General features: G+C 37.5%; 1 protein-coding gene across 2 annotated transcripts in view; it reads right to left on the bottom strand.

The window, feature by feature from the left end:
* Positions 1-16,893, bottom strand: part of LOC139766668 (WD repeat domain phosphoinositide-interacting protein 3) — a 105,413-nt gene that overhangs the window by 28,778 nt on the left and 59,742 nt on the right. Inside the window, exon 8 of one of the 2 annotated variants that reach the window (XM_071695568.1) lies at positions 309-11,133. The exons of the other annotated variant lie outside the window; for it this stretch is intronic. Coding sequence (XP_071551669.1) covers positions 11,027-11,133 — 107 coding nt within the window. The 3' untranslated portion in view covers positions 309-11,026. Of the gene's footprint in view, positions 1-308; positions 11,134-16,893 lie in introns of those variants that run through there. 2 annotated transcript variants of the gene reach the window in all.

A 16,893-nucleotide genomic window follows, 5' to 3' on the forward strand; every position in this document is an offset into this window, starting at 1 on the left:
GAGAGAGAGAGAGAGAGAGAGAGAGAGAGAGAGAGAGAGAGAGAGAGAGAGAGAGAGAGAGAGAGAGAGAGAGAGAGAGAGAGAGAGAGAGAGAGAGAGAGAGAGAGAGAGAGAGAGAGAGAGAGAGAGAGAGAGAGAGAGAGAGAGAGAGAGAGAGAGAGAGAGAGAGAGAGAGAGAGAGAGAGAGAGAGAGAGAGAGAGAGAGAGAGAGAGAGAGAGAGAGAGAGAGAGAGAGAGAGAGAGAGAGAGAGAGAGAGAGAGAGAGAGAGAGAGAGAGAGAGAGAGAGAGAGAGGTTGTCATGCTTAATAATGAAATCTAGTGCTGCACACCGATACTCTGATTCAATTTACTGCTAATAGTATTCATGATCACTTTATAAAAACATGCCAGTACTTCCATACTGACAAATACATACAGCTAAAATCATCAGTGGATACATTTAACTGTATCCAGAATTATGTAATTTCAAGCTTTCATTAAAGGTTAAATGATTAAATGTTACCATATCACAGAGCAAACATACACAAAATAAAATATTACACAAGCTAATTACAAATGATTAAATGCATTTCACTCATATTTTGAAACTTTTAGTTTTCACTCAACAGCATGCATACCAAATAACACTCAAAGTTTTACAAGAGTATATGAGGCATTTTGGGCAAGAACTATACAAGCAGCAAGTTCTGGAAATGTTTTTATTATATCCTGATAATCTTTACGCTTCCCTCTTTCAAATAAAATACTACGACACCTATATATGGCATAAACCTTAGTGCTTACACACACTAGAATACAGTGAACCTTGAGAAGAAGACATCTCTACCATAAAAGATGGAGGCCCAATTACAGTATGTGACATGATACAAATAGCACTTCTCGGCCAATCACCATCTGTGAGATCAATCACTGAGCAATCACATTAATATATTTCCTTCTACTCGCCGTATAACCAAGCCAGGGAATGCAGTTTTAGTTTAGACATTTTCAAATCCCCTATCTACTTGAACTACTTTTTCATGCATTTTCATTTTTTCTTAAAATCTAATGAATACATACGTATATCATTTTACAGTTTACATAATCAACTACGTCATTTCAGTCTCACATGCATCTTTTTCATAAATACTCCTAAGATAATATAAATTTTCAGTAAAAGCCTTTCCTGAATTAAGTTTTCCTTTATGTTATCATAATTTTGGACTCATTTGCCACAATGAAAAAATAAAATACCTTTATTAGTTCAAGAGTTATATATATTTCAAAAATGGTAAACTTAAACCGTGTTTATTGACATTTTTACTTTGCTGCTTGTCTAGGTCTCACCCAGAGCACCTCACATTGCATAAAACCACTCGGGATTAAAATTCACAAATACCTTTCTGAAATCAATCCACATTCTCTTAAAGTGAAACCTGGTCTCTTCATAGTGATTTATTTTATACTCCATTTGAAATGAAATAAAAAAGTATTCCTCTCTTTCATCCCATGCTCATTTGCCCTTTACCACAACTCAGGCACTCAAGTGGCCCAAATTCTCACCACATGAATATTTTCCATGGAGCCAAATGTTAGCATGTTGATGGAGTTCTTCTCTCTTTGCTTTCATGATGTCAAAACCTCAATTTTCTCAAAGAAAAAGCTTTGGATTGTTTCTTGTTGAAATGTGAATACTCAACCCCATTTCTAATTAACCAAAATCTTAATGATATTTAGGAGATGATGAAGTATGATAATGACATGAGGTGAATATGATTCAAATCACATGATATGTAAAGCTGCCTGTATGAACAGGTATTGACATAAAAAAAATGCATCTATGGTGAAATAAAAGCTTTATACAGCTAAATAACATCTTTGGGATCTTAGAACAAGTTCATATATCTTCATCTGTGTATTTTTGTTATTAAAGACTTGTTTCCGTACTTGGTGAGAGATCATCTGTAGAGGCACATGTTATGACCCTTCCACCCAGTGAAGGCTTGGACTAACATCATTTACAAACCAAACTGCTTGACTGGAAAGATTCTGCTATACCTAGATGACCAGCTGTGGGACTCAGCCAATCCTTTTATCTAACATCTAATTCTTTTTCCATTAACATGTAGGTGAATGATGTGTATTCAACCTATCAATTTTCTCAATCATATCTACACCTGATATCCACTGTACTAAAGTGAACAAAAACTACTAACCTATATTAGCATTCTTAGTTTTACATTTTGCAAACTTAGATAATCTGTCATGAGATATTAACATCCCTTAATAACATCTTCACCCACACAAAAAAGTGACTCAACTGCACTTGGTAAAAAAAATAACACCCCTGGAATCCTCATCTGAAATACCAAAAGCCCTAAACAAGTCAGTTCATTCCATTTGTCCTCTTGAGTAGTCTGACTTCTTGCATTCTGAACCACAACCACACTACCATAAATCTTCACTAACCTGTCATTTGCTATACATCCTCTGTGGCCACACCAACAAATCAAAATAATAATTAGCTAAAATTAGTCAACAGTAGCTTATGGTAAACAAAATTAACCAGCATCAAAGCTACATTGTAAACTAATAGTTATTTCTAATCCCCACAACTAAGGGTCTCCTTCAACAATGACCATGTTTACAATTAGGAAGTCTATACAGGATGAACACATGAACTGCTAATCATGAGGCAGCTAGTCTTTGTCAATCCAGAAAAAGCAAGACTATAAGCAAAATATGTTTTCTGTACTTAACAAAGCTACAGAAATATACGATAACATCACCCAGTTATTTCATTACCTTGAATGTTAGGCTGTCACTAAATGGTTCATGTTTGTGCACTCATGTTATTGCAAATTTACTGAAGAAATAATCCCTGTATGGACCACTACTTGGTTACCATTTTAACTGACTGAACCAATGCTATTCAAGCACATTATTGCTAATACACAGCCATAAAGCTGTGGAGAAAAACACTTAGTTACTGTAAACAACATTTGATCTGAATTCCTCTTTAGACAAAGAGTGGTCACAGCCTGCATGTAATGTGCAAGAGTTTGAAAAGTAATCAACAGGTACAATAACCTGGTTTGTACATAAAAATTCAGAAGCTTGCAAATTAATTATGATGCTCACTTCTCCATGCACTGGCAAGTAACATGAATGCACCTCAAACAACAATGTATTCCAGCTAGTGGTACACCATGCAATAGTTAAGAGTCTATCTAAGCACAAAAAAATTGCTCATATGAACCACTTGGATTAAACATGAACTTCTTCAGATCTTTATATCCATTTATTGACATTAAATCTATTTCTATGTAAATTAAGTGAATCAAGAAGAAAAAAATGCAGACTTTAATCCAATCATCTAGTATTTCTGAGAGGAAAATAACGAGCCTCTTGGTTGTTAAGTGTTGTATACAAAAACTTTATGTAACCTACAGTATGGGTAAAAACGTTTATACCATTAAAATTTCACATAAGGATGAGGACTGGATACAATTTCCTCTTAAATTGCACTGAATGATGATATTCAAAGACACATGACCAAAATAATGGCATTAACTACTTAAACTGAATACCCTAAAGTAGACCAATAATGGGCTCAGATCTAATGAAGTTTATGTAAACTTATGGCGGATTGACAGATCACATGAGAAGATGAAAGAGAAATAAACTTGTCGAGAATGTACGATGGTGACAGCATAACTGGAACAGCACTAAGTAGGATGTTCAGAGATTTACAAAGTAAATGCCTCATCTTGTCTTGTCCACCACCATCTAACATCAGCCACATAGCAAAATGATCTTAGTTTGTTTTTGCACTGTTTCATAGTTGTTCAGGAATCTTTTCCATATTCTTGGTAATACATACATGAAACAGGGGCCACCATGGGCCTTTAAACAAGCTAGTTTTTTTGTGAGAGAGCAGAATGTAAACAATCTGTTCATATTACCACCATCCCAACCATTATCCAAGATGAGTTTGTGATTGTTTTCACAGCATGTAGTCAGTATTATATTTAGTTTTGACTTGTTTTTCATTTCGTTGTTATGGTTATTCTATAGTTTCCCATCACTGTTATGCATGAATTTGGACTTCCATTTTTTGTTTTCACAACTGCACTGGGTGAGAGGGTGTGGGGAACTCATGACCAAACAGAATGGCTTAAAAGATGCTCTACAGCAGAATCTCAAACACTGGAAATAAGTATTTTGCTCTAATAGAGTAATCTGGAATATCCTTTCCTTTTGAGGGCTGAATAAGTCCTAACTACACAGTCAAATGGTCAGCAGCAAAACTCTTCTAGAAAGTTTGTGCTAACTTCGCAGACATTAACTTGACGGAACTTTAAAAAAATTGTAATCTTGTAAACTAATTTCAATAAAATATCAAATAAACTGGTAATATATATGTGGAAACCAGGTCTGATATCTGAAGCATGAGAGATGATTGAAAACAAGGCAGCTATAAGAGGCCTTCAATGTGGATGTGATAAATGGCACACACTGAATGTAAACGCATCCCTCAATAGGTGGTTGATGCCATCTCTGGATGGTAATGAGGTTCACACTAATATGCTATATGAAACTTATGGTCATTGCAAGAAAGTAAATCTTTGATATATTGCATATGTTGTACGTGACCTCACAATCAACAGTACTACAATGAATATGTAAATTTTCTTCTAGGATGAACTAGCATTTTGAGTAACGATGGCTGCATGCCAAAGCATCATCAATAGTCTTGAGATCTCTTTCCCGAGAAGGAAACACATTTCCTCTTAAACTGCAGCATGACCTTGGTGATGCATGTTGTTTTCCTGACAATTCAAAATATGGATATAACCATAATTGATCAGGCATAACAATCTAGGATGTCAGGGTGAGACCTGTGTTAGTTTGCTAAATAATCCTGATTTATAAATAGCTGATTTCATTCCTCATAATTTATTATTGGCTGCTTAGCTAAATCAAATTCTGACCAGCTGAATTCATGACCAAGCCTCCCTTTGGAGAGAATAACCGTTGTACCCATGCAGTTTAGATTTAATGTTGGCTTAAACCTGTACAAGGTAGATTGAGCATAACATATGTTTCTGCAGCTGTGTGTCAAGAAATGAGAAAGCAAACATTAATAATTCTTGGATAAATAAAGTGGGAACCATCGTCAAAGCTACTGGTTTTTAAACATCAACAAAGAATTCATATGATTAATTACATTTGATCCTCTTGGAGATATAAATCTGCAGCAGCATTGGTTACATTTCCCCCAAAATATGAAATTTCAACTAGTGTTCTAGAACATTGGAAAATAACCTATCTCCTCTTCTGCATCAGGGCAATCATCCTGGAGAAAAAGGGAAAACAAGCAAATGCAGCACTTTATCTACTGAAATTTTTTCCTACTTACTATTATCATTATAAGATCCTAAGGCCCTTTTATAGGGCTCCCGCAGCTCCAAGGATGCCCTACAATCAGTAGCAAGTAAATGATGAATTCCTTGAGAGTGAGAAGTTCTTTGACAAGATTGTACTCCTGTCTAGTGACACTTAAACAACTTGGCCAAAGATGACTTTTCAATTATGGTGTAACCTCATGCAGGTGAAGTCTTCCTACTTATATTTGTTTTAATGTTTACAGAATAATTTCTTTATTATTATAAAAAGAGTAAATATGTTTCATGTAAAGGAATCAACTTCTGCATTGATAGGAGCGTGAAGGATACATGCACTGCAATCTTGTTTAGATAAGATAGCTGAACCATAAAGTTAGAAGTCAAACTACCCAAACAAAACATCTGCAATCATGTGTCCAACATGGACAATACTGCTCTTGAAGAAGTTGAAACTATCATTAGGTCTTTACTTCCCTGATAAAGATTTCACAGAACTCACAGTAAGAAAATGACTGAACACAGAAGAACCAGGACCATCTGCTTTATGGAAGTATGTCCTTCATGTTCCCTTTATCTGAGTGCAAAAAGAAGTCTCAATATAAAACAAAGTTTCTGCACTAAACAGAACCTGAAAGGCCATATAATCCATCAAATGTGATGTCAGTTTGAAATACTGCTCACACATATGAAGCAACTCTTCTACCTCTCTTTCAGCCAAAATAGGATTGAAAGTCCTCAGCCATCTGAACATTCCTACAATCACCTCTTTAACTATCCCTTCCTATCAAGTGTAATGGTGCTTTCCTCCTGTTCTATAGGTATTATTTCAGCTACTGCCCTAGTGTGCTGCCTACAAGTGATCCAAGTCTTAAAGGTTGGGACACAATGTGTTACTGCCTTTAGTCTAAAACTTGAACCCATGCTTCTTCCCGTAGTTTTTTGTAGGAGACCAGACAAACAATTATTGTCTATAATGATACCTCCTTTCCCCACATAGTGAATCTGTAAAAATTCTTACTTTTTTCACCTCATCCTCTTCCTTATGTCTAAAAACACCATGATGTGACAAAGTTAGTCTCTAATTAATTCTTTCTTTCCTCTTTTTTTCAATAGTCATTATTTCAACTTTCCTATGACTTGAGGACACTTTTGTCCATACAATGTTAGTTACTATAAGAACAAAAAAAAAGAAGAGAACACTTACACTCTTACAGCCAGAGTATATACACATATCTCTCCAACTAAAGAGAAGTGAATTAGACTTCATTTACAACCCATGGTAATAAGAAATACAGTGAAAGAGAATATACTGCCTTCTAAGCATAGAACAGGCAATCCCAGTAAGGAAACATAATAAGATGTAGTTCTACCAGTATGTTTACAATCAATCTTCACTCATTTGGATTTGATGTATAATTTCATCCTTAAGCAAACTTGGTATTGTCCTTTAAGCAAATGAATCCCAAAGTTCCAATCATGAAACTGAGAACTCAATAGTAAAATGACTAAAAGTTGTCCAGCCTGTACTACACATGATGCTATGAGTTAACAAAACTGGGTAAAAGTCATAACCACAATTCTCCAAATAAAACTAGAATAATTCCTAAACCCGAAAGCCAACTGTAAAGAGGGTCTAACAGTTCTTAATTTTGGCAATCTTTATTATGATCATCATCTAAATACAGAAAGAAGCGATCACCAATGTCTATAAACTTTCACCAATGTCTTTAAATTACAGGTCTCTCATACAATTATCAATACTGTATCACTGGCTACATCACTGAAACAAACTCAATTATTAACTGCTGATGAAAAGCCAAAACAACAAAGATATATAGAGCAACGGTGAAGGGAGCCAATGGGGAAGTGGTAATAGGTAGTAATGAGTTTTTGAGGAGACGGAGTGAGTATTGTGAAAGATTGCTGGATATTTGATGAAAGGGTGACACTTGTAAGGTGTTGGGTTGGGGAGGTACATGAAGTAGGAGTCATGGAAAAAGGTTTGGTGAAGAAAGAAGTGGTGAAAGCCTTGCACCTTATGGAATGTAGCATGGTGGCTAGAGTGGATGATACCACAGCAGAATTTCTTATGAAAGGGGAACTGTATTGTTGATTGGCTAGTTAGAATTTTCAATGTATGTATGGATCATGTAACGTGCCTGAGGATTGGGAGAATGTATGTATAGTGCCACTTTATAATGGCATGGAGAACAAAGGTGAGTGTTCCAAATGTAGAGTTATAGGCTTGTTGAGTGTACCTGGTAAGTTGTATCGGAAAGTGGTGACTGAGAGGGTGAAGGCATGTAAAGAGTACCAGACTGGGGAGAAACAATGTGGTTTTAGAAGTGGCAGAGGATATGCGGATCTGGTGTTTGCTTTAAAGAATATGTGTACGAAATACATAGAGAAACAGGAATTGTATGTTGCAGGTATGGCTCTGGAGAAGGAATATCTTCGGGTTGAAAGAAATGCCTTCTGGAAGGTTTTATTAACAAATGATGAACAAGTAAAGCTACTATAAGCAATAAGTTTTTATTTCAAGTATATATGTGTGTATGGGCGTTTATGTATACATATATGTGTATATGAGTGGATAGGCCGTTCTTCGGCTGTTTCCTAGAGCAACCTTGCTGACGTGGGAAAAGGCGATCAAGCATAATAATTACATATAAAATAATGGGGGTGTGCAGGTAGGAAGAGGGAAGGGTGAATGGTTCTAAGTGAAAGCAGGTCTGCAAAAGGGGTGTGTTATGTCACCATGGCTGTTTAATCTATTCAAAGAAGAGATGGTGAGGGAGGCAGATGTAAGAGAAAAGTGAGTATGCATTCTATAAGGGAAAAGGGGCCCTGGGAAGTGAGTCAGTCATTTGCTGAAGACACAGCACTTGTGGCATATTCAAGTGAGAAACTGCAGAATTTGTTGCCTGCATTTGGAAATGTAAAGAAAGGGGGAAGTTGAGAACAAAAGTGAATAAAAGCAAGTTTAGCAGTGCATAGGGACAGAGTAGTTTGGATGCAAGTTTGAATGGAGAAAATTTGGAGGTGGAGTAAATACCTGGGAGTGGACATGGTAGTAAATGTAACCATGGATGCAGAAGTGAACTGTAGGATAATTGACAAGACAAAGATTCTAGGAGCAATAAGGAATGTATGGAAAGAGAGATTGTCATCAGAGAGGGCAAAAATGGGTGTTTGAAGGCACAGTAGTCCCTTAAAATGACATGGTAATAGACAGAACCTAACCACATGTATTGCCTATACTATTTCAGGAATCTTTTCTAGGTAACCAGTAACCAGTAAAGGAAATGGATCATCTGATTCAGTTCATGATATAAATCCTTTGAAGTGATCCTTTCACAGAAAAAGGTATGAAAGTAACATTACCTAATCTTCTGAAGGATCAAGCTTGACAAGGAACCTACCATACAGCTAACCAAGTATTTTCTCAACAGCTCTCAAGAATTTCACCCAGTGAACAAAGGTAAACTAAGAATTTTACTACTCAATGATCGGGTTATCTAATACTCATCTCTGCAACCCAAAAAAATAACTGTATATCTAAAGCACAAAATATGACAATTCCTCATCAGCAATGCAAGCAGAAAGACTACAGCTTAATTTTGCTTTTACAATAATCACTCATTCTTAAGCTTTATAATCCATATGAAGCACAGCTTCTGTCAAGCAAACCAATTCTTTAATCAGTATTTTCATTAAATGCCCCACCCAAAGTACTGAAACACTTGGGTACAAGAGGCACTGGAATGCTTAAGATTATAATCATGTAGTCAATATGCCTGACTGTAATAGAAATTAACCCATTACCCAACTGCTGTTTCATGCTCCTTGATCCGTCAAAAGCAAATGTCATGCAAGACTACGAATACAGTTCTCAAAGCTCCTCATATCATCCACACTACCAATACCAAGGCTTCAACTTGGCAAACCAGGCTTCATCAAGCTTAGGATTTACAAATTCTTCTTAGGTAGTTTAGAAGACAATCAAGTTAACAACCAATATAATTCTTACAAAAGAAGTCTGTAGCATCTTGTCTTCAAAACATCTTTCTCATTTATGACAACACAGCAACCTACTTCAATTTTTCTAAGGAAGGATTTCATTATTTGGACTGCAGTAGTGACCTAATGATATTTTCATCTTTCATCAAAGAAGAGACTGGTCTATAGCATTTGTTGACTTTATAGCCTACTCTTATGCTACTTTGGTTGGACATGACTGCCTAGCATAAATCCTTATATACTACTAAAGTGCAGAAAGTATGTCTGATATTCAAGAAGATATGCATCCCCTTATTTTCAGTGTAGCATGTGCTATAAAAAGATGTGAGTTTCTTTAACTCTTTGGCATTTCCCAAAGAATGGCATATTACAAAAGCACTATTTTACATACTGTACATGTCTTAAATAATAAAAACAACCTTTTAATTAAATACATTTTTACATATATATAAATATATACTGCATTCTCTTCATTAATAAGCAAAAATAATTCGAAAATAAAAAACGGCAAAACACATAAGTCCCTGATAGATTCATTTTTTCAACATAAAATGGATATCACATATTACAGTAGGAAATCAGAATCCACTAAATAAGTTTTCTTTTTTCAATCAAAGGATGAAAAACATGATGAAGAATATTAAGAATTAATTTGTATCAACTTCTCACTTCTTGTCAGTCAGTATAAGCTACATGAAGTATTAATGTAAGGTCTGTACAAGGCTGTGAAGGATGATTCTGTCATGTGATTATAGCTACATACAATACAAATTCACTGGCTATATTCTCGAGGAAAATTTAATTGTAATGATGAATTTCACTTATGTTTCCTGGAATTTCCAGCCTCTTTGGAAGTCTCATCAAACTCTTCATCACAGTATATTCAATAATTATGTTATCAGATGTCAGCGAGTTCTTAACGAGGTCTAGCATCTGTCATATCAACAACAAGTCAAATATTCTAATTCTCTACAATATATACAGATTGGACAAAGAGGTCATCAGTCTTAAATTCAAGAAAACAAGCCTTAAAACCTAACTTGTGACATTTTGCATTTCCCTTTCACATGCTGGATGGATACCAAGTAAAGAACAAACAAATGTTAAACTGTCTGCATTTCATGGAATTTGAAAATCTTATGCTTTTTGGATTATGACAGAGATTAAAATCTCAAGGAAAGCATTTCATCTATTTTTAGTAAATAAGTTGTTTATGTTGGAGGTGTAGAGATTTTAAAATCATCCATAGGTTTCAAAAATCACATAACACAAATGATCTAGCTGGATGAAAACTTGGGCACTATTCATGCAAATGATACTGATATCTCAGAGAGCTATAAGTACTGACATATACAAAATCAATCTAAAAAAAAAAGAAGTTACCATTACTTGCTTGGGTATTTACAGAAAAAAACTGTCTTGTATGTGGAATGAGGGTATGGATATATAAATTAAATGACATATTAACAGGCTATCATGCCAACCAGTGCACGAGATGGAAACTGAGCCAGAGGAACCCCTCCCAGAAAAAGAATTACAACTGTGTATATTATCAAATGCTCTTAAACAGGTCAGGGTATTAATTTGGTATATACCAATCATTAATCTTAAACATACACTATGCTTTGTCATCTGTCATCTCAAGAAAATGTGCATACACTTCCCTGTTACATTCTCCTTTGCTACTGAAGCTGAACTTGTAATAACTGCCATCTGCACAAATTGCTGTGAAGAATATAAAAACAATTGCTAAGTAAAGGATTTGCCACATTGCAGAAAATTTGTTAACCTAAGCTCTGATTTCATTTTCACTATACATGTGCAACATTACCCAAGTTCATTCACCCAAATTAATCCACATATCTTTTATCAAATAACAAACTAATGCCTTTCAACCTGAAATACCCTTATGTTTACTTTTCTAATGTTGCCACATTTCTTCTTTACCTTTTACTGCTAATCATTCTTTTAGAATTCATTCTATATTAAAATTTCTAAACAGAACACTTCACACAATTCCTCTAAGGCTTCCTTTCCACATCTGATCCAGCAATTCTTTCTCCTATTTTTAAATGTATTTCATACACACTCATGCATGACATCATTATCATGAATTTACTTCTCTTGCATAACTAATATGTACAATGATGCTCAAATTCAAAATATTTTTTTTTTGTCTCTAAATACTTATTCTATTATGTAATACAGTAATTGTTTTGTCCTATTCAATCAACTTGTCTTAATGTTAAACTAGGGATACAGAGAAAATACAAGCCATACTATAAAAGGCAACTGGAGAGAGAGAGAGAGAGAGAGAGAGAGAGAGAGAGAGAGAGAGAGAGAGAGAGAGAGAGAGAGAGAGAGAGAGAGAGAGAGAGAGAGAGAGAGAGAGAGAGAGAGAGAGAGAGAGAGAGAGAGAGAGAGAGAGAGAGAGAGAGAGAGAGAGAGAGAGAGAGAGAGAGAGAGAGAGAGAGAGAGAGAGAGAGAGAGAGAGAGAGAGAGAGAGAGAGAGAGAGAGAGAGAGAGAGAGAGAGAGAGAGAGAGAGAGAGAGAGAGAGAGAGAGAGAGAGAGAGAGAGAGAGAGAGAGAGAGAGAGAGAGAGAGAGAGAGAGAGAGAGAGAGAGAGAGAGAGAGAGAGAGAGAGAGAGAGAGAGAGAGAGAGAGAGAGAGAGAGAGAGAGAGAGAGAGAGAGAGAGAGAGAGAGAGAGAGAGAGAGAGAGAGAGAGAGAGAGAGAGAGAGAGAGAGAGAGAGAGAGAGAGAGAGAGAGAGAGAGAGAGAGAGAGAGAGAGAGAGAGAGAGAGAGAGAGAGAGAGAGAGACACACACACACACACACACTGGAAGTCCTCCCCTTCTTTACTATTACCTTCTAAAAGATGGAAGAGAGAGGAAAAGAAATTGGGCACTGAGAACTTTTCTGCATAACAAGCTTCCTACATAAATAAGAAGTTTGTTTTCCATGACTTCTATGGCCACTTGTTTAATGGCTCATGCAGCAACTTGTTAGATCAAATTTCTGCAGGTGTTTTAAAGCAAACTGAGGAGGTGGCCTCCTCCTCCCCTTACAGCTATCTGATCTACCCACTTCAAAAATGCATTCAGTGAATAGGAACCTATCGACTGGTTAGTTAACAACAATGCATCAATAGACTTCCCCAGCTCTCATCTAGCAAGCCTCTTTGAATCATGACAGCAGTATCATTCAGAATATCAACTGATCTAAATAATAAAAAGAATTTCCTTGGCATGGTTCTACCTCTATAAGTTCATGTTCAAACCATTTCATATCCACAGCACGAAGATCTATCAACAAAAAAGAAAGAAACTATCCAACCTTTCATTGCCATTAACTGTGAATTCCAGGACATCTCTTACATGCTACTGTTATTTTCTAGCAATAATTTTGTTTGATGTGAAAAGCTCATCACGCTGCTTATCTGACAGCCAACTACCATCCTGGAATATATATGGACCTCCATGGTGCAGCAGTTAGTGTTCCTGAACATGATGCATTAAGAGGCTGCCCAGGGTTTGGGACATAAGCTCGAATCCTAGTTGTAGTGGTCAACCCAGCTATTCATCCACCCTAAGAGATTGGTCAATAAAATGAGTACCTGGCTCAGGTAACCGCATCGCCACCCCCTGTATCAGTGATGCAGCGCCAGGAATCCTACAAAGAAAGTTCACATCTGCTCACATTCATACTCTAGTTGTGATGTGTAATGCACCATGGTTTACCCTAGGCACCTCACATGCCCTGGTTCAGTCCACTGATGGCATGTCAACCCCGGTATATCAGATCATTCCAACTCACTCTATTCCATGCATGCCTTTCACCCTCCTGCATGTTCAAGCCCCGATTGCTCAGATTCTTTTACACTCTTTCACCTCCAATTTGGTCTCCCATTTCTCCTTGCTCCCTCCACTTCTGACATATATATCCTCTTTGTCAACCTTTCCTCACTCATTCTCTTCATATGTCCAAACCATTTCAACATACCATCTGTTCTCTCAACCATACACTTTTTATTAACACACATCTCTCTTACCCTTTCATTATTTACTTGATCAAACCACCTCACATCACATACCGTCTTCAAATATTTCTTTTCCAACACATCCATCCTCCTCCGCACAACCCTATCTACAGGCGTCTGAGTGGTACTCACAAGGAAGGAGTGCAAAATGACTGGGAGATGTATACAAGAAAGTGGCAGGAGGTCATGAGGAGGGTGGAGGGGGTTAAAAAAGAGGGCAAATGAGAGTTGAGGAGAGAGTATTATTCAACTTTAGGGAGAATAAAAAGATGTTTTGGAAAGAGGTAAATAATGTGCAAATGACGAGAGAACAAATAGGGACATCGGTAGGGGAGCAAAGGATGAGGTGATAACAGGAAGTGATGAAGTGACGAGGAAATGGAAAGAGTATCTTGAAGGATTGTTAAATGTTTTTGATGACAGAGTGGCAGATGTAAGGTGTTCAGGTTGGGGTGGTATGAAAAGTGAGAGAGTCAGAGAGACTGGTTTGGTAAATAGAGAAGAGGTGGCAAAATCCTTGCAGAAGATGAAATCTGGCAAGGTGGTGGGATTGAAAGGTTTTGCAGTTGAATTTATTAAGAAAGGGGGTGTCTGTGTTGCTGATTGGTTAATGAGGATATTCAATCTATGTATGGGTCATGTTGAAGTGCCTAAGGATTGGAAGAATACATGTATAGTGCCACTATATAAAAGCCAAGGGGATAAAGGCGAGCGTTCAAACTACAGAGGCACAAGTTTGTTGAGTATACTTGGAAAACTATATGGGAGGGTATTGATTGAGAGGGTAAGGAAATGTACAGAGCATCTAATTGGGGAGGAACAGTGTGGTTTCAGAAGTGGTAGAGGATGTGTGGATCAGGTGTTTGCTTTGAAGAATGTGTGTGAGAAATACTTAGAACAAAGTAGTGGTGAAGTGAGGAGATGTAGTGAGTATTCTGAAGGTTTGTTGAATGTGTTTTGAGATAGAGTGGCAGATATAGGGTGTTTTGGTCTAGGTGGTGTGCGAAGTGAGAGGGTCAGGGAAAACGGTATGGTAAACAGAGAAGAGGGAGTGAAAGCTGGCAAGGCGGCACATTTGGATGGTATTGCAGTGGAATTTATTAAAAAAAAAAGGGGTGATTGTGTTGTTGATTGGTTGGTAAGGATATTCAATGTATGTATGGTTCATGGTGAAGTGCCTGAAGATTGGCAGAATGCATGCATAGTGCCATTGTACAAAGGCAAGAGGGATATAGGTGAGTGTTCAAATTACAGATATAAGTTTGTTGAGTATTCCTGGGAAATTATATGGGAGGGTATTGATTGAGAGGGTAAAGGCATGTACAGAGCATCAGACTGGGGAAGAGCAGTGTGGTTTCAGAAGTGGTAGAGGATGTGTGGATCAGGTGTTTGCTTTGAAGAGTGTATGTGAGAAATACTTAGAAAAACAGATGGATTTGTATGTAGCATTTATGGATCTGGAGAGGGCATATGATAGGATGGATAGAGATGCTTTGTGAAAGGTATTAAGAGTACGTGGTGTGGAAGGTAAGTTGCCTAGAAGCAGTGAAAAGTTTTTATCAAGGATGTAAGTCATGTGTACAAGTAGGAAGAGAGGAAAGTGATTGGTTCCCAGTGAATGTCGGTTTGCGGCAGGGGTGTGTGATGTCTCCATGGTTGTTTAATTTGTTGATGGATGAGGTTGTTAGGGAGGTGAATGCAAGAGTTTTGAAGAGAGGGGCAAGTATGCAGTCTGTTGAGGGAAGTGGGTCAGTTGTTGTTTGCTGATGATACAGCACTGTTGGCTGATTTGGGTGAGAAACTGAAGTTGGTGATTGATTTTGGTAAAGTGTGAGAAAGAAGAAAGCTGAGAGTAAATGTGAATAAGAGCAAAATCATTAGGTTCAGTAGGGTTGAGGGACAAGTTAATTGGGAGGTAAGTTTGATTGGAGAAAAACTGAAGGCAGTGAAGTGTTTTAGATATCTGGGAGTGGATTTAGCAGAGGATGGAACCATGGAAGCAGATGTGAGTCACAGGGTGGGGGAGGGGTCAAAGCTTTGTTCTGGGAGCATTGAAGAATGTGTGGAAGGCGAGAACATTCCCTCAGAGAGCAAAAATGGGTATGTTTGAAGGAATTGTGGTTCCAACAATGTTATATGGTTACGAGGCATGGGCTATATATAGGGCTGCCAGGAGGAGGGTGGATGTGTTGAAAATGAGATGTTTGAGGACAATATATGGTGTGAGGTGGTTTGATCGAGTAAGTAATGAAAGGGTAAGAGAGATGTGTGGTCATAAAAAGAGTGTGGTTAAGAGAGCCGAGGAGGGTGTGTTGAAATGGCTTGGTCAAATGGAGAGAATGAGTGAGGAAAGATTGACAAAGAAGATATATGTGTCAGATGTAGAGGGAATGAGGAGAAGCGGGAGACCAAATTGAAGGTGGAAGGATGGAGTGAAAAGGATTTTGAGTGATTGGGCCTGGAACATACAGGAGGATGAAATGCGTGCAAGGAATAGACTGAATTGGAACAATGTGGTATATTGGGGTCAATGTGCTGTCAATGGATTGAACCAGGGCAAGTGAAGCATCTGGGGTAAACCATGGAAAGTTTTGTGGGGCCTGGATGTGGAAAGGGAGCTATGGTTTCAGTGCATTACACATGACAGGTGGAGACTGAGTGTGAATGAATGTGGCCTGTTTTGTCTTTTCCCAATGCTACCTCGAAGGTGTGTGTGTGTGTGTGTGTGTGTGTGTGTGTGTGTGTGTGCTATTTCATGAGTGGCGGGGTGGTAACGGGAATGGATGAAGGTAGGAAGTATAAATATGTACATGTGTATATATGTACATGTCTGTGTATATGTATGTATACATTAAAATGTATAACTATGTATATGTGCCTATAGTGGCATTTATGTATATACATGTGTATGTGGGTGGGTTGGGCCATTCTTTCGTCTGTTTCCTTGCACTACCTTGCTAACGAGGGAGATGACGATTAAGAATACAAAAAAATATTTTATTTGGCATTCATGGATCATGAGCAGGTACATGATAGGGTTGACAGAAATGCTTTGTGGAAGGTCTTAATATATGGAGTGGAAGGTAAGCTGCTAGAGGCAGTGAGAAGCTTTCATCAACGGTTTAAGGCATGTATACAAGTAGGAAGAGTGAAGAGTGAGTGGTTCCCAGTAAAGGTTGGTCCGTGGCAAGGGTGTATGATGTCACCATGGTCATTTAATTTGTTTATGGATGGGGTGATGAGGGAGGTAAATGCAAAAGCTTTAGGGATAGGGGCAAGTAAGCAGTCTCCCAGGGATGAGAGGGTCTAGGAAGTGAATCAGTTGTTGTTCGCCAATGATACAGCACTGGTGCCTGATTCAAATGAGAAACTGAAGTTGATGACTGAGTTTGAAAGAGTGTGTGAAAAGAGAAAGTTGAGAGTAAATGTGAATAATAGCAAGGTTAAT

The sequence above is a fragment of the Panulirus ornatus genome, chromosome 58 (genome assembly GCF_036320965.1).
Source record: "Panulirus ornatus isolate Po-2019 chromosome 58, ASM3632096v1, whole genome shotgun sequence".
NCBI classification, from domain to species: domain Eukaryota; kingdom Metazoa; phylum Arthropoda; class Malacostraca; order Decapoda; family Palinuridae; genus Panulirus; species Panulirus ornatus.